This window comes from Salvelinus alpinus, chromosome 12, assembly GCF_045679555.1.
Source record: "Salvelinus alpinus chromosome 12, SLU_Salpinus.1, whole genome shotgun sequence".
Lineage (NCBI taxonomy): Eukaryota > Metazoa > Chordata > Actinopteri > Salmoniformes > Salmonidae > Salvelinus > Salvelinus alpinus.
In genome coordinates this window covers 43,480,266-43,499,160 of record NC_092097.1, presented here as the reverse complement: position 1 = coordinate 43,499,160, position 18,895 = coordinate 43,480,266, and the positions used below count along the sequence as shown (strand labels likewise).

Below are 18,895 nucleotides of genomic sequence, written 5' to 3'. Positions count from 1 at the left end.
AAACAGATCCAGAGAGGGAGGGACAACAAACAGATCCAGAGAGAGAGGGACAACAAACAGATCCAGAGAGGGAGGGACAACAAACAGATCCAGAGAGAGAGGAACAACAAACAGATCCAGAGAAAGAAAATAATCAAGCCGCTGCAGCAACTCCTTCCAGTAATGAGAACGATTTAGGTGACAAAGACACTGGGTCCAGACAAGTGAAGCTGAATAGCTACCCACAAGACAGTTTTGGTACACAGAAAAGGGCATTTCAGCACTAATGGTTTGAGAAATGCAATTGGGTAGAGTACTCTGTCCACAAAAACTCAGCTTTCTGCTTTCCATTTGAAGTTTTTGGCAAAAACATGACATTTTATTCTTTTGTTAGTAATGGCTGCAAAAATTTGAAAAAAGCTTTGTTGATCTTCGGTAAACATGAGATGGCACAAACACAGAGAGACAGTGTTGTGGCATGGCAAAGCTACCAGGCAACTAGCAGTCATGGGAACATTGCTCAGATTTTAACATCTGCCTATGCTAGTGATATTGCAGAGAGAAGGGAGTATCTGAGGAGAATTGTTGCGGTCACCTCAGTGTTAGGAAGACAGGGACTCTCTTTTCATGCCAATGATGAATCTAGTGAAAGCACAAATAGAGGGAACTTTATTGAATGTATGTAGCTTTTGAAGTTTGACCCTTCCCTGCAAAGGTACAATACTCCATTAAATGTGACGTATCTCTCTCCAGAATCTCAGAATGACATGATCGAATGCAGTGCTCAAGAGATTACGGACACCATAGTCTCTAAGATGTCAAAGTCTGGAATGTATGCCATTATGATGGATGAGGCCAGGGATGGGCAGTCTGAACAGTTGGCTCTGTGTGTTAGGTATGTGACAGAGGGGACAGTTAAGGAGCTTAATTTGGCGTTGTGTCATACTTGCAGGGCTATTGTGGAGACTGCTGAGTTTTTCAGTTTCTTGGAGAATGTGTATTCGTTTTTCAGTACATCCCTAGTTAACCACCACAAGTTCAAAGAAGCTCAGTCCAAACTTGGAATAGCATCAGCTGAACTTGTACAGCTCTCAAACACTCGCTGGGCATGCCAGCTGCGGTCTATGAATGCAGTCCTTGAAACTTTAACTGCTATTTTTGATTGTCTATTTGCCATTCTATACCCCATGGCTGTTGGTCTGAGAGAAGTTCTCCACCATGTATTTGCTACTGATGTTTCAGTCCCTTTCTATAACTGAGGGACCACACAAGTTCCTCCAGAAAGAGACTGTAGACCTGGCAGAAGCTTGTTTCAGCAAACAAGCTGTATGTGACACACTGATAGGCAAATGCACAGATGCATTTGCCATAGAACTTTATGACAGACCCTAAACACTCTGTGAAATTCACAATATTCCAGAGGCAGATGCAGCAAGAAAGCGCAAACAAAGGAAAATGGGAGATTTTGTGGTGGGGACCCCCTGGGTTTAGGGACAGAATTGTCATGTTCCCAAACAATGAAAACAGAGTTGCTGCTCCCCTACTTGGACACGATGGTTTGTGAGCTTGACCAGCGATACAGGCATGCAGCCCCAACTCAAAAAACTTCCTAGATACATCATGCTTAACTGAGTTTGCCAAGCACCACAGTATTGATGTTAAAACAGAAGAGATGTCGGTGGCCAGAAACGTTCTTGCCCGGAAAAGAGAGGCTGGACGTCCTCCCAAAGATATGCTTTCTGTGCTTAACCACCTGGATGATGATATGTTTCCTTCTCGGAAGGAAATCCTTCAGGTTGCCCTCACAATTATTGTGAGCATCTGCTCCTGTGAAAGGTCCTTCAGTGCACTGCGCCGGCTGCACTCCTGGTTGCGTAAGAAAATGGGCCAGAAAAGGCTTGCAAGTCTTGCAGCCATGTCAATTGAGGGTGAAGTGCTTGGGCCACTAAGCCACAATAGTGTCATTGACCGCTTTGCCACCTTTAAAAATAGGTACACTTTGATGCGTCCACCCACAAAATAAGCATCAAAAGAGAGAAGCAGGAGGAGCAGTTCTGTAATATAGGTTGTAATATTTGTTTGGGATCTTACTTTGTTGTCAGATTTTATTCATAATTATTTTTCTTACTTAAATTCTATCCAAATAAAGAAAATAAAGTCCACTCTGTCCCCATCCATCCAACACCAACAAAAGGAACAAAAATGGCTGTACTATGTAGCCAAAATACTTTTGGGATTTTATTTTGAAAGAGAGAAAGAGAGACAATTGAGAAGACATATTATACCATTAGAAAAAAATATGTATTTAAGTTTCACCCTTTTGTTAATTGTTGCTAAAAATTAACCTAATAATTCAGACACATGGAACATCTTAAACAGTATCTTCCACAATGGGGCAAAACTAAATTAAACTAATGAGCTAAATAAAATAAAATAAACTGAAAAATAATTAGGAATAAAATCTGACAACAAAGTAAAAATACTTTTGGGATTTTATTTTGAAAGAGAGAAAGAGAGACAATTGAGAAGACATATTATACCATTAGAAAAAAATATGTATTTAAGTTTCACCCTTTTGTTAATTGTTGCTAAAAATGTACCCAATAATTCAGATACCTGTCTCACACAAACTATGAGACAGGTATACTTTTAGCCAACCTTGACCAAATACAACCTTATTTTGATAGATTTTACACCCGTTGTCACTCTAAAAATACATGATGCAAAGACGTTTTGGGGACTTTAAAAAAGAAATCTGGGGGAGTATGCCCAGACCCCCCTAAAAGAGGCTTAGCCCCCCTATCCATTAATTTCTAGTGACATCCCTGATCAGAAGTATCCGGTGCGAGAGAGGCGGATTTAGGTTGCCAGGGTCAGAGTTGTACAGAAGGTGTCATATGCTGAGGCAGTGAAGAAAGTACAGGAAAATGGGTTAAGGGGGAGGGATCCTGAGAGGCCAGTACAGTACAGGGCCTACGAATTAAATGTGCTTCAGTAAGGTTGGCTTTTTAGCGTTCATTGCCATGGTTATCAACTGTACAGTAGGAATGGAATGCAAATCACATAAAATATTTGTTTTTGCAGCAGCAGCAGAGAAGTACTTCGGGTTACGAGATTTTACTGCTGCATTGCAGGGGGTGTTGAATGGTGTGACCCATCGCCTGGTGTAGGATTTCGATGGGGTTAAAATAGTGGAATGTGGTGGTGTTTTTTAAATAAGTGTAGGGTCAATAATTAGCAGGGTCATTTTTCATTTCGTTTTTCCCATTTTTGTATCACAAAGTGTAATGGATTGTATTATCCGGTCCAGTTGGTGGCGATAATGTAACATTATATTAAATGCCAACCGCCGTTAAGCACCGAATAATAAGAATAAGTCAGTGGACGAGGGACCAGGAAGCTTTAGCCACAGCTAGCTAGCCAGTCAGCTAAGACTAACATCAAACATGCTTGCTGATAGTCAATTTTTAAATCTACGAAATAGATTTAAGAAAGACGCTGAACTTCTCATGCAAAGGGTTTCAGCAGGTGACAGCAACGAAAAGAGTAAGTCAACGGTATACTTTATCCATGAACATTCCTTCGTTTGCTGCCCTCAGTTGCTAGCACAAAGAACTGAATTTCAAAAATAGTGAACATATCAATGAATGAGACGTAAATAACTTATTTGGTCTGTGTCGTTGCTTATCATTCAATTTCTTATTGCTATTCATATAAAGTTAACTAGCTAGCTTGCTAAATTTGAGGCTTTACGCCTCTACAGAACTGTAAGGAAAATCCTCTAGTTAACGTCAGCTAACGTTAATGATTGTCTCGAATGTAACGGTAGCTACATTTCTGCCTGCATTTATTTTACAGCTGGCACATGAAGTATAGGCTGATATAGCCAACATTGTGCCATCAAACAGGGGGTCCAGTAGGCAGATTTGACAACAGAACACTTGTCTTAACTTTTGGGCTTAAACTGGGCAGTATGCCACTTATTCTTGATTGTTGATTGTCTTCAAAAGCTGTGTCAGCACTGCAGCAACAGGATAGTTTCAGACTATACTTCTGTACTGGAGACTTAACCCAGTGTCTCCCTAAACCGATATGCCTTAATTGACCGATTCAGACTTAGGAAATGTACACCTTTCCTAAGCGCTTCTCAGTAGTTGGTATTCAGACTTACCTTCTTCTTCTTTAAGATTTTATGTCATACTACACCTATTGGTGTATTGCCGCCCCCTACTGTACGGGGTATTGAAACAAAAAATATTCCATTGCAGGAAGAGGGGGTTGACCCGACAATATACAAAAAATTAATCAAAATCCATGACACCCCTTCAACCACAGTTCACATCATATCCCTAAACAGGCTCAGGTGCCTGTGAGGATGGAGCATTCATCAACAGGATTACTTGTAATGCCTCTGTAAAATCGCTGAGTTCCCTAAAAAAACGTAGCCGTACTCACAATGATGCCTATTTCCGATTTCCTCTTTGTTTGCGCTGTGTAGTTAATAACCAATGCAATTAAAGTCCACCTTAACATGCAACATGTCAGGATCCCTCTGTTGACAAGGAATATTATCTAATGTCTCTACTCCTACTACCATTAGTTCTTCAACTTCACTCCTTTCTTCCATTCTTCTCACCGCCTCCACATAGGAGACATGCGGGAAAGCCCTTATACTTACCACCTCAGTCTTCTTCACCCTAACATGTTCCACGACCACAATTGCAGCATTTAGGCTCAGCTGGCATGCGATACCTCTCCCGTCTACATACAATTGATACATTACCAAATATTTTGCATTTATAACACTGCATGGGTTTGGGCACGAAGGCTCTCACAGGGTATCTCATAAAACCCAAATACATGTGAGAAGGAAGAGACTCTTCATCAAAAAACTATAGAATGGACCATGCGGGTCAGTCGGTGTGCATCAACCACTTGATGCAATTCTTCACGTATATCCTTTGCTTTTACTTCTAGTGCCACCCCAGAGAGAACACCCTTGATAGGCGCCCTGCTTCGAAGATTCACATGCGACACAATCCAATCTGATATATTTTCTTGAGGCCCAGAGTACACTCCTTCTGTCTCATAGATACACAAAAAATGTAAATAATTACTCTGATCGTTACTCTGATCAACAACCTGTTTATAGATACTTCAATCGGATCTCACAGGTAACAACATTGATCCAAAACCCTTACTCCGACTGAAAAATAATCATAACTAGGTTTGGATTTACTAGATTCCACTACCACTTTACTTCTCTTATTTCCTTTTGCATTCACCACTGTAATCCAATCCTCACTCTCATCTCCAGTCGACAAGCCATCGGATTCAAACAAACATCAACTTCTGCCAATTTCCTGCTGCTCCCAGTATTGGTCCCTTCTTCCCTCTCCAGACTTACCTTATGCAAGTGTGTAACGGGATTTGCAGGTGTGGGTCCCTTGCTTGTGCTGAATACATTTAATTAAACTCTCGTGGAGTTTTTATTCAGTAGTGTTTTAAGTACATTTATCTAAAGCCATCCATTTCAATTTGGTGTACCTTTTTTAATTAGAATTTTCTCGACAGACTCCGTAGAATATATGGAGAGAACGTTCAGAATATTAGGGATCAATGAAAGAAAGCCATGTAAATACACACATATTGGTCTCCTTTTCAACACCAATTGGTAGATTGAAAAATACTCTCTTGTATATTTTTTGGAGAGCCTTTACGCACAAAATATATTGGTGAATCAAACATAGTTGTTTGATTCATCCTGAAAGTTGCCATGTTCAATTGTTTAATCCATGAAATATTGGAAGGTGAGGAAAGTGTACAATAGGGGTTGAACAGTAGTCCTATAAAGCTACCCTAACAATCCTCACTAATCATGGAACTGTGATGACAACGATCCAGTCGTCATGAGTGCTCCAGGTTTAAACTGCTACATATGGTCTGCGTTCCATAATGTTTCAAATAGGCTACATGTCCCAAATGATTTCACAACTTGTAATACGTTAGTCTATGATCTACTTTTGCTCGCGATCATCAGGAACAACCACAGGAACGTGACAGGAAAGAAAGGTAAATTATGTAATGGAATTATGGAAACTAACACTAAAGTCAGTGATATTTATAAATGTATGTGGTTATAACTGACGGTGGCTACCGATAGTGGCTAATATTTAACACGATACAAAAATACAGTGAAAAGTCTGGGCATATAATTAAAACATTCTAGAAGTCATAAGTCAACTCGGTAGGTTTGGCACTATACTGTCAGTTGTGCATGGCTAAAGAAACCAAAAAGTTCTCGGGCAAAAAAAAAGAAGAAAAAGAAAACAGACATAAACAAAAAAAGTTCTGGGACACTGTAAAGTCCATGGAGAATGAGAGCACCTCTTCCCAGCTGCTCACTGCACTGAGGCTAGGAAACACTGTCACCACCGATAAATCTACGATAATCGAGAATTTCAATAAGCATTTTTCTACGGCTGGCCATGCTTTCCACCTGGCTACCCTTACCCCGGTCAACAGCTCTGCACCCCCAACAGCAACTTGCCCAAGCCTCCCCATTTCTCCTTCACCCAAATCCAGATTGCAGCTCCATCAGAACATCAGCTAAATCTGGACCCCTACAAATCAGCTGAGCTAGACAATCTGGACCCTTTCTTTCTAAAAAATTATCTGCCGCAATTGTTGCAACCCCTATTACTAGCCTGTTCAAGCTCTCTTTCGTATCGTCTGAGATCCCTAAAGATTGGAAAGCTGCCGCGGTCATCCCCCTCTTCAAAGGGGGAGACACTCTAGACCCAAACTGTTATAGACCTATATCCATCCTGCCTTGCCTTTCTCTAAAATCTTCAAAAGCCAAGTTAACAAACAGATCACCGACCATTTCAAATCCCACCGTACCTTCTCCGCTATGCAATCTGGTTTCCGAGCTGGTGGGTGCACCTCAGCCACGCTCAAGGGCCTAAATGATATCATAACCGCCATTGATAAAATACAATACTGTGCAGCCGTCTTCATCGACCTGGCCAAGGCTTTCGACTCTGTCAATCACCCTATTCTTATTGTCAGACTCAATAGCCTTGGTTTCTCAAATGACTGCCTCGCCTGGTTCACCAACTATTTCTCAGATAGAGTTCAGTGTGTCAAATCGGAGGCCCTGTTGTCCGGACCTCTGGCAGTCTCTGTGGGGGTGCCACAGGGTTCAATTCTCGGGCCGACTCTTTTCTCTGTATACGTCAATGATGTCGCTCTTGCTGCTGTTGATTCTCTGATCCTTCTCTATGCAGACGACACCATTCTGTATACTCAAATCAAATCAAATCAAATTTTATTAGTCACATACACATGGTTAGCAGATGTTAATGCGAGTGTAGCGAAATGCTTGTGCTTCTAGTTCCAACAATGCAGTAATAACCAACAGTAATCTAACCTAACAATTCCACAACTACTACCTTACACACACACACAAGTGTAAAGGGATAAAGAATATGTACATAAAGATATATGAATGAGTGGTGGTACAGAACGGCATGGCAGATGCAGTAGATGGTATAGAGTACGGTATATACATATGAGATGAGTACTGTAGGGTATGTAAACATAAAGTGGCATAGTTTAAAGTGGCTAGTGGTACATGTATTACATAAAGATGGCAAGATGCAGTAGATGATATAGAGTACAGTATATACATATGAGATGGGTAATGTAGGGTATGTAAACATTGTATTAAGTGGCATTGTTTAAAGTGGCTAGTGGTAAATTTTTACATAATTTCCATCAATTCCCATTTTTAAAGTGGCTGGAGTTGAGTCAGTATGTTGGCAGCGGCCGCTAAATGTTAGTGGTGGCTGTTTAACAGTCTGATGGCCTTGAGATAGAAGCTGTTTTTCAGTCTCTCGGTCCCTGCTTTGATGCACCTGTACTGACCTCGCCTTCTGGATGATAGCGGGGTGAACAGGCAGTGGCTTGGGTGGTTGTTGTCCTTGATGATCTTTATGGCCTTCCTGTGACATCGGGTGGTGTAGGTGTCCTGGAGGGCAGGTAGTTTGCCCCTGGTGATGCGTTCTGCAGACCTCACTACCCTCTGGAGAGCCTTACGGTTGTGGGCGGAGCAGTTGCCGTACCAGGCGGTGATACAGCCCGACAGGATGCTCTCGATTGTGCATCTGTAGAAGTTTGTGAGTGCTTTTGGTGCTGCGCCTTCTTCACAACGCTGTCTGTGTGGGTGGACCAATTCAGTTTGTCCGTGATGTGTACACCGAGGAACTTAAAACCTTCCACCTTCTCCACTACTGACCCGTCGATGTGGATAGGGGGGTGCTCCCTCTGCTGTTTCCTGAAGTCCACAATCATCTCCTTTGTTTTGTTGACGTTGAGTGTGAGGTTATTTTCCTGACACCACACTCCGAGGGCCCTCACCTCCTCCCTGTAGGCCGTCTCGTTGTTGTTGGTAATCAAGCCTACCACTGTAGTGTCATCCGCAAACTTGATGATTGAGTTGGAGGCGTGCATGCCCACGCAGTCGTGGGTGAACAGGGAGTACAGGAGAGGGCTCAGAACGCACCCTTGTGGGGCCCCAGTGTTGAGGATCAGCGGGGTGGAGATGTTGTTACCTACCCTCACCACCTGGGGGCGGCCCGTCAGGAAGTCCAGGACCCAGTTGCACAGGGCGGGGTCGAGACCCAGGGTCTCGAGCTTGATGACGAGTTTGGAGGGTACTATGGTGTTAAATGCTGAGCTGTAATCGATGAACAGCATTCTCACATGGGTATTCCTCTTGTCCAGATGGGTTAGGGCAGTGTGCAGTGTGGTTGCGATTGCGTCGTCTGTGGACCTATTGGGTCGGTAAGCAAATTGGAGTGGGTCTAGGGTGTCCGGTAGGGTGGAGGTGATATGGTCCTTGACTAGTCTCTCAAAGCACTTCATGATGACGGAAGTGAGTGCTACGGGGCGGTAGTCGTTTAGCTCAGTTACCTTAGCTTTCTTGGGAACAGGAACAATGGTGGCCCTCTTGAAGCATGTGGGAACAGCAGACTGGGATAAGGATTGATTGAATATGTCCGTAAACACACCAGCCAGCTGGTCTGCGCATGCTCTGAGGACGCGGCTGGGAATGCCGTCTGGGCCTGCAGCCTTGCGAGGGTTAACACGTTTAAATGTTTTACTCACCTCGGCTGCAGTGAAGGAGAGCCCGCAGGTTTTGGTAGGGGGCCGTGTCAGTGGCACTGTATTGTCCTCAAAGCGGGCAAAAAAGTTGTTTAGCCTGTCTGGGAGCAAGACATCCTGGTCCGCGACGGGGCTGGTTTTCTTTTTGTAATCCGTGATTGACTGTAGACCCTGCCACATACCTCTTGTGTCTGAGCTGTTGAATTGCGACTCGATTTTGTCTCTGTACTGAGACTTAGCCTGTTTGATTGCCTTGCGGAGAGAATAGCTACACTGTTTGTATTCGGTCATGCTTCCGGTCACCTTGCCCTGGTTAAAAGCAGTGGTTCGCGCTTTCAGTTTCACGCGAATGCTGCCGTCAATCCACGGTTTCTGGTTTGGGAATGTTTTTATCGTTGCTGTGGGTACGACATCGTCAATGCACTTCCTAATGAACTCGCTCACCGAATCAGCATATTCGTCAATATTGTTGTTGGACGCGATGCGGAACATATTCCAATCCGCGTGATCGAAGCAGTCTTGAAGCGTGGATTCAGATTGGTCGGACCAGCGTTGAACAGACCTGAGCGCGGGAGCTTGTTGTTTGAGTTTCTGTTTGTAGGCTGGAATCAACAAAATGGAGTCGTGGTCAGCTTTTCCGAAAGGGGGGCGGGGGAGGGCCTTATAAGCGTCGCGGAAATTAGTATAACAATGGTCTAGTGTTTTTCCAGCCCTGGTAGCACAATCGATATGCTGATAGAATTTAGGGAGTTTTGTTTTTAGATTAGCCTTGTTAAAATCCCCAGCTACGATGAATGCAGCCTCAGGGTGTGTGGTTTCCAGTTTACAGAGAGTCAGATAAAGTTCGTTCAGGGCCATCGATGTGTCTGCTTGGGGGGGAATATATACGGCTGTGATTATGATTGAAGAGAATTCCCTTGGTAGATAATGCGGTCGACATTTGATTGTGAGGAGTTCTAGATCAGGTGAACAGAATGACTTGAGTTCCTGTGTGTTGTTATGATGATCACACCACTTCTCGTTAATCATAAGGCATACCCCCCCGCCCCTCTTCTTACCGGAAAGATGTTTGTTTCTGTCGGCGCGATGCATGAAGAAACCAGCTGGCTGCACCGACTCCGTTAGCGTCCCTTGAGTTAGCCATGTTTCCGTGAAGCAGAGCACGTTGCAATCCCTGATGTCTCTCTGGAATGCTACCCGTGCTCGGATTTCATCAACCTTATTGTCAAGAGACTGGACATTGGCGAGTAGTATGCTAGGGAGTGGAGCGCGATGTGCCCGTCTCCGAAGCCTGACCACGAGACCGCCTCGTTTTCCCCTTTTTCGGCGTCGCACAGGGTCGCCGGCTGGGATCAGATCCATTGTATTGGGTGGAAGGCAAAACACTGGATCCGTTTCGGGAAAGTCATATTCCTGGTAGGAACGATGATGAGTTGACGTTAATCGTATATTCAGTAGTTCCTCCCGACTGTATGTAATGAAACCTAAGATTACCTGGGGTACCGATGTAAGAAATAACACGTAAAAAAACAAAATACTGCATATTTTCCAAGGAACGCGAAGCGAGGCGGCCATCTCTTTTCGGCGCCGGAAGTTATTGCTACTTCTGGCCCTTCTTTGGACATTGTGTTAACAAACCTCCAGACGAGCTTCAGTGCCATACAACACTCCTTCCGTGGCCTCCAACTGCTCTTAAATGCAAATAAAACTAAAAGCATGCTCTTCAACTGATCGCTGCCGGCACCTGCCCGCCCGTCTAGCATCACTACTCTGGACGGCTCTGACTTAGAATATGTGGACAACTACAAATACCTAGGTGTTTGGCTAGACTGTAAACTCTCCTTCCAGACTCACATTAAGCATCTCTAATCCAAAATTAAATCTAGATTCGGCTTCTTATTTCGCAACAAAGCATCCTTCACTCATGCTGCCAAACATACCTTCGTAACACTGACTATCCTACCCATCCTTGACATCGGCGATGTCATTTACAAAATGGCCTCCAACACTCTACTCAGCAAACTGGATGTAGTCTATCACAGTGCCATCTGTTTTGTCACCAAAGCCCCATATTCTACCCACCACTGTGACCTGTATGCTCTCGTTGGCTGGCCCTCACTTCATATTTGTTGCCAAACCCACTGGCTCCAGGTCATCTATAAGTCTTTGCTAGGTGACGCCCCTCCTTATCTCAGCTGACTGGTCTCCATAGCAGCACCCACCCACAGCATGCGCTCCAGCAGGTATATTTCACTGGGTATCTCCAAAGCCAACTCCCAATTGGCTGCCTTTCCTTCCAGTTCTCTGCTGCCAATGACTGGAAAGAATTGCAAAAATCACTGAAGCTGGAGACTCATAGCTTCCTTACTAACTTTAAGCATCAGCTGTCAGAGCAGCTTACCGATCATTGCACCTGTACACAGCCCATCTGTAAATAGCCCACCCAACTACCTCATCCCCTTATTGTTGTTTATTTTTTTGCTCCTTTGCACCCCAGTATCTCTACTTGCACATGCATCTTCTGCACATCTTCTGCACATGCGAAGGTCGAGAGCCATGCATCCTCCGAAACACGACCCCGCCAAGCCGCACTGCTTCTTGACACACTGCTTGCTTAACCCGGAAGCCAGCCGGACCAATGTGTCGGAGGAAACACCGTACCCTTGCGACAAAAGTTAGCATGTATTCGCCCGGCCGCCACAAGGAGTCGCTATAAAGCAAAGGGTCAAGGATAAACCGTCCCCTAACCAGAACGATGCTGGGCCAATTGTGTGCCGCCTCATGGGTGTCGCTGCCGGCTGTGACAGATGGGATCGAACCCGGATCTGTAGTGATGCTTCTCCCACTTGGGAGGCCCGTAGCATGCTATTCTCATTCCTAAGTTCAAGGTCAGAATATGCGTAGGGAGAAAAGTGCATAAAAAGGGAATTACGTTCCATTTACTGTATGTGCGCTTTACTCGTCGGAGTGCCCCCCTAAAAGAAACAGCAGACTCATCATTGGCTGGCTGGATGATCCAGTCCAGGCTATTCTTTTACGCTGACAATATTTTTTGCTAAATTATTATTATTTGTTATACTATTAAATGACCTTTTAAATTGCTATTTTAATTGTCTAGTAATCTGACAGCTGCAGCTTGGTGGGTCTGATTTCAACTAGAGTACATTTTTGTAAATTAGAGATGAATAAATAGGCTTTTTAAAAAGTATGTTTATAGCATGAGGGGCAGTTTAATACTGAAATGTATTGAACCTTAAAAGGTGCGGCGGATTGGGCACCTTCTGTTCTCATATTCTGGTGTAAATTCTATCAGGTTTCATAGCCTCTTTGTACACTTTTGTCTTGTTGCATTAGTGGTGATCAGGTCTTTGGCAGGCAGACAATATTCAGTATTTAACTCAATGATGCAGATTAGTAGGCTGTAGCCTAGGCTATCATCATACATAGGCCTAGCTAGATTGTGTAGCGCCCTTCAACAAATCCCAAAACATTAAAATGTGTGGGAGCAAATAATCACACAGGCCTTTTGTGTTTCTTTTGAAATGAAAAATCTACTCATTGTGAACAAGTGATGATTTAGGATCAGGCCTACTGCATTCCCAATGACCATGGAATTTTGTCTCAAACTTGCAGGTCAAGAAGAGAAAGATGCCAAACCACTTCCTCGGATCAACCGCCATTCCGTCTTCTGGATTGTGGCTTCTGTCGGATTGACTTACTATTTCGACTTCCTCCACGTCATCACGGAGAATGGCGATATCAGAAGGTGTTGTAATGATGAAAAAACCTTTTGTACTCAAACTAATCCAGCTAAATTGAAGATAAAAGGGGACAAGTGTGTGTGTGTGTGTATAGGTCTTTGCAGTAGGTCAACTGTGATTAGTAATCAAAAGGGGTCGTCAGCCTGGATCCAGAATTGATTATTTTATTTTATTGTAGTCTTGAATTGCTCCTATTGAAGTGAATTCCACTGGCCAGAAAAGAACTAACATTCTGTTTGGTCTTAGGTTACTAAAGGGTAGATTGGTCACTGTAATTGGAAAAGTACCAAATATTGTGCGTATTTGTTCCTTTTTGGTTAGGCAGGTTTTTATTCATGCAGGATTATCTATTATCTGCTTGCAGAAAAGTATTTATGATGGCATTTCATGAAAGAACCAAACCACAAGTTCCTGTCATATTTGCTGCTTATGTGTTTTGTATTGTTTTCCAGCTGGTGGTTCAATGTTGGTGTGATACTGCTGGGAATATGCCTAGCTTTGGCCATGTTTTGCATTGTATACCTGGAGTGGTTTAAGGGAATACAGCACTATGATCATGAGTACCCTGCTATTCCCCCTATCACCACAGCAGCCTTCCTCGCTGCGTCATGCAGGTAATACATGGATACATGCTAACACATTCATAGACGCTAACTACAGCGCCTTCAGAAAGTATTCACGCCCCTTGACTTGTTCCACATGTTGTTACAGCCTAAATTGAAAATTTATTAAATTGAGATTGTGTGTCACTGGCCTAGACACCATACCCTATATTGTTAAAGTGGAATTTTTGTTGTTGACATTTTTACAAATTAATACAAAAGGGAAAGCTGAAATGTCTTTAGTCAATAAGCATTCAACCCTGAATAAATTCAGGAGAAAAATGTATAAGTTAACATGATTTTTGAATGACTACCTCGTCTATGTACCCCACACATACAATTATCTGTAAGATCCCTCAGTCGAGAAGTGAATTTCAAACACAGATTCAACCACAAAGATCAGGGAGGTTTTCCAATGCCTCGCTAAGAAGAGCACCTATTGGTAGATGGGTAAAAATAATAATAAAGCAGACATTGAATATCCCTTTGAGCATGGTAAAGTTATTAATTACACTTTGGATGGTGTATCAATACACCCAGTCACTGTAAAGATACAGGCATCGTCCCTAACTCAGTTGCCAGAGAGGAATGTATCAGGGATTTCACAATGAGGCCAATGGGGATTTTAAAACAGTTACAGAGTTTAATGGCTGTGATAGGAGAAAACTGAGGATGGATCAACAACATTGTAGTTACATCACAATACTATCTTAAATGACAGAGTGAAAAGATGGAAGCCTGTACAGAATAAAATATTCCAAAACATGCATCCTGTTTGCAATATGCCACTAAAGTAAAACTGTCAAATGTGGCAAAGAAATTAGCTTCATGTTCTGAATACAAAGCGTTAGGTTTGGGGCAAATCCAATACAACACATCACTGAGTACCACTCTTCATATTTTCAAGCATGGTGGTGGCTGCATCATGTTATGGGAATGCTTTTCATCTGCAAAGACTAGGGAGTTTTTTGGGGGGGGATAAAAATAAACAGAATAGAGCTAAGCACAGGCAAATCCTAGAAAACCTGGTTCAGTCTGCTTTCCAAGAGACACTGGCAGACATTCACCTTCCAGCAGGACAACCTGAAACACAAGGCCAAATATACGCTGGAGTTGCTTACCAAAACGACAATGAATGCTCCTTCGTGGCCTAAAAAAATCTAATGCAAGACTTGAGAATGGCTGTCAGTAAATGTTAGAATCACTTTTTTCAGAGAATACAGTTGTGAGTCTTTCTGGATAAGTCTCGAAGAGCTTGAATAATTTTTTTAAATAATAATGTGCAAATATTGTACAATCCAGGTGTGCAAAGCTCTTAGACTTATCCAGAAAGACTCACAGCTGTAATCGCTGCCAAAAGTGATTCTAACATTTATTGATTGACTCAGGGGTGTGAACACTTAGAAATTAGATATTTCTGTATTTCATTTTCAAAAAAATTCAAAAAACATGTTTTCATTTTGTCATTATAGTAAAATACTTTGTCACCTGGTAAAATAAGACATCTGGGGTTTTGTGTGTAGATGGGCGAGAAAAAAAATAAATTTAATAAATATTTTTATTCCAGCTGTAACATAATTCTTAATAGCCACTACTCTTATACCTTTGGATGCAGTCTACCATAGCGGCCTTTGCTTTATCACAAGTGATGTTTTAATACGCATCACTGCATTCCATATCAAAAGGTTGGCCAGTCCTCTTTAAAATCCCGTAGATCACTTCATTGCTGCCTTTTTGTTTACACCGCTCTACAAGCTTCCGACTTACCTAACTTCATTGTTAAATTGTAAGAGCATGAAATACCAAACCCGTTCACAGGGTTGGTTAACTCTTTCTCTAGTCTCCGCTGACTCTTTCTCTAGTCTCCACTGAACTAGGTAAATCTGGTTTTCGTTTAAACACTCCACATTTTTGTAATCACAAGGGCAGTTTAAAACCCTGATGAGAAATGAGTTCACCGAGGTGTGCAATTGTTTTGATTGACTTTAATAATTTGTTTATGATGCCTGTGATGTTTGGTTTTCTTATGTACTTGTTATTTTATTTTATGTCCTCAACACACCATTGAAAATAAGTCAAGGGGTATGGATACTTTCTGAAAGCACTGTACCTTTAACGCCTATTGACAATAGTATATTCTGGCCAGTGGAGTTTTGTTAAGACCCCGGCGCTCGTTCTGAACATTAAAACACATTGCTTGCGGTACGGTTTTGGAAACATAAAGAACGTAACTTTCATGTCAGTGATAAATCATTTTCAAAAAACAAAAGGTTACGTTACACACCTTAATAGGTTGAGGGATAGTGTTCCCGCACGGCAATATCTCCAGGTTACAGCGCTTGTTTACGGAAGACAAACAGAAGACATAGGCGGCTGCCTGTGCTAATGAACTATCTAGGGTGCTCCGAACACCTGTGAGCGTAACTGTGGAGGAAGTGTAGTTCATCAACTGGAGGCACACAGCTTGTGGATCTGTGTAAAGCTGCTACAGAAAGTGTATCTTTTTTATTTGGAAGATTCTTTCTCATTGATATGAAAGATAAAGGGGCATATGCAAACAATGATTATTGACGCTTCTAAACGTTAAAACAGCGCTGGAATTGTAGCTCACACGCAGCCACCTGTGGGTGACGCTAACCGCTGAAAACCCTACTGATAATAAGGGTTTTAGAGTTAATATCTAGCTAATTACATAATGCTTTCGGTTAGTAAGTTGTAAGCCTATTTTACAATCTCTCCAATGCAGAATGATCTTGATCTCAAGCACATTTGTTTTTTCTTCTCCCCAGTTTTAATATAGCACTGTGGCCTGTGTGGTCGTTCCTCACCCCCGTCCTCCTGTTTACCCAGTTCATGGGAGTTGTTATGCTCATATCAATGCTTGGGTGAGATGTTAAGGTAAGATGCCAACATTTAAATAAAGATGCTCTTATGAACCAACAATATAGATTGTGTAAGAATTGTAATTATAAACAATATTGTTAATTGTTAAATCCCAATACCTTCTATCTCTCCATAATGCAAATCCAGATGGAATAAAACATGTTTGAATCCTATGAATCTCAATGTAGTTTTATTATGTAAGAATTGGTATTGTTAGTATTTGTTAATTCCAATACTTATCCCTAATTTCAAAATTATATTATTATACTGAACAAAAATATAAACGCAACATGTAAAGTGTTGGTCCCATGTTTCATGAGCTGAAATAAAAGATCCCATACATTTTCCATATGCAATAAAAGCTTATTTCTCAAATTTTGTGCACATATTTGGTTATATCTCAGTTAGTGAGCATTTCTCCTTTGCCAAGATAATCCATCCATCTGACATCAAGAAGCTGATTAAACAGCATGATCATTACACAGGTGCACCTTGTGCTAGTGACAATAAAAGGCCACTAAAATATGAAGTTTTGTCACAACACAATGTCTCGTTTTGATTTTGAGGGAGTGTGCAATTGGCATGCTGACTGCAGGAATGTCCACCAGAGCTGTTGCCAGAGAATGTAATGTTAATTTCTTTACTATACTTTATTTTAAAGAATTTGGCAGTACTTCTAACCGGCCTCACAACTGCAGACCACATGTAACCATGCCAGCCCAGGACCTCCACATCCGGCCTCTTCACCTGCGGGATTGTCTGAGACCAGCCACCTAGACAACTGATGAAACTGTGGAGTATTTATTTTTGTAATAAAGCCCTTGTGTGGGGAAAACTCATTCTGATTGGGTGGGACCTGGCTCCTCAAGTGTGTGGGCCGATGCCCTCCCAGGCCCACCCGTAGCTGCACCCCTGCCCAGTCGTGAAATCCATCGATTAGGGACAAATTCATTTCAATTGAATGATTTCCTTATATGAACTGTAACTCAGTAAAATCGTTGAATTAGACCATGTTGCGTTCATATGTTTGTTCAGAGAGCTTAAGTATCAATAATAACTTAAGTACCTACTTCGGAATGCAATTATTTTTGTTTATTTTACAGTACTAAAGCCTCAACATAAAGTGAATGACTACAGTTTGACTGATTTTAAAAAACATTTTTTTACATGCATATATTATATTTAATTAACAAAGCATTTTAAGTGCTTTAATAGTTTTTGTATATGTTTTTGAATAAATGTTTGGTTTTCTTGGTGATTCAGAAAGCTTTTGTGCTATGAACAGTGTAAATGTGTCTGCTTAAATTCTGTAAAATATTTTTACAACTTTTTGTTATATAAGTGCATTGTTGCTAATGTCAACCTTGTTTTCCTCTATTGTTGGCAAAAAGACTAACCTTCAAAGTCATTGATATGAATTAAAGTCTCTTTCTTTGGTAACATTGTGTTTATAATGGGTCTGAACAAACTTCTTTCCCACCAGTGGTGTTTCCACCAAACTGATTTATTGTGGATTTTTTTTTTTTTTTTTTTTTACCTTTATTTAACAAGTCAAGTCAGTTAAGAACAAATAATTTTTTTCAATGACGGCCTAGGAACAGTGGGTAAACTGCCTTGTTCAGGGGCAGAATGACAGATTGGTACCTTGTCAGCTCGGGGATTCAAACTTGCAACATTTCGGTTACTAGCCCAACGCTCTAACCACTAGGCTACCCTGCTACCCTACTGCCTTTTTATCATTAAAAATCAGTGCGTGTCAAGGTAGTGCACACAAAATGTACTTTGACGCCTAAGTTTTCATATAGGCTTACTGAACAAACATCTAAAGTTCAATGTGTTTCCATTGCATTTTCAAATCAAGCGATAGTTTTGTCACACAAATGTGCGTTAAATAGCAAATGTGCCTCCTCCTGGCACATGCGATCTAACCAACAGTTAGCATATACAGTGTGGGTAGGCTAGTCTACATGATGAGATTATTATGGATAAAAGCGATAATATTTTTATTTGTCGAACTGCAGTCAAGCATCGATCATCATGTCACCAGAATAAGACCCTCGGAATGGAGCATCAAGATCACCATGCACTTTCACCACCCAGTGAAGTTCAACAGAATTAATTTAATCTGTAGCCTAATAAACTGCATGGTTTTCCGAGTCGTAGTGGGACTCCAAATTTACTTTGATATGATGGCTATTATATCAATAATTAGTTGTAATACATTTTACAGACAAAAATAACCCACCATGTCGAAATAACAAATTATTAATGAATTTATGACATTCCGTCACAGCTGTCCAGGTTTGTGTTTGTTATACAGTATAACTTTACTCGTATAAAAACTGGATGGAAACGTGTTTTTTAATGTACAACTTTTGTTGGCCTTCAATCGAAAACACTCAAACGTCAATCCAAGGGAAATTTCAATATATATATCCCTAATCTTTGGTTTAATATTGTTGGCATACAATGACGAAAGGGAAGTTGGAACCCCACCATGCA

General features: G+C 41.7%; 1 protein-coding gene across 1 annotated transcript; it reads left to right on the top strand.

Annotated features, from left to right (window-relative positions):
• Nucleotides 1-3,337: 3,337 nt before the first annotated feature.
• On the top strand, nt 3,338-17,833 carry LOC139536196 (transmembrane protein 128-like). Its single transcript, XM_071336516.1, has 5 exons — nt 3,338-3,525; nt 12,781-12,913; nt 13,361-13,522; nt 16,300-16,408; nt 17,055-17,833. The coding sequence occupies exons 1-4, from the start codon at nt 3,426-3,428 to the stop codon at nt 16,397-16,399; spliced, it is 495 nt and encodes a 164-aa protein (XP_071192617.1). The 5' UTR covers nt 3,338-3,425; the 3' UTR covers nt 16,400-16,408; nt 17,055-17,833.
• Nucleotides 17,834-18,895: the final 1,062 nt, after the last annotated feature.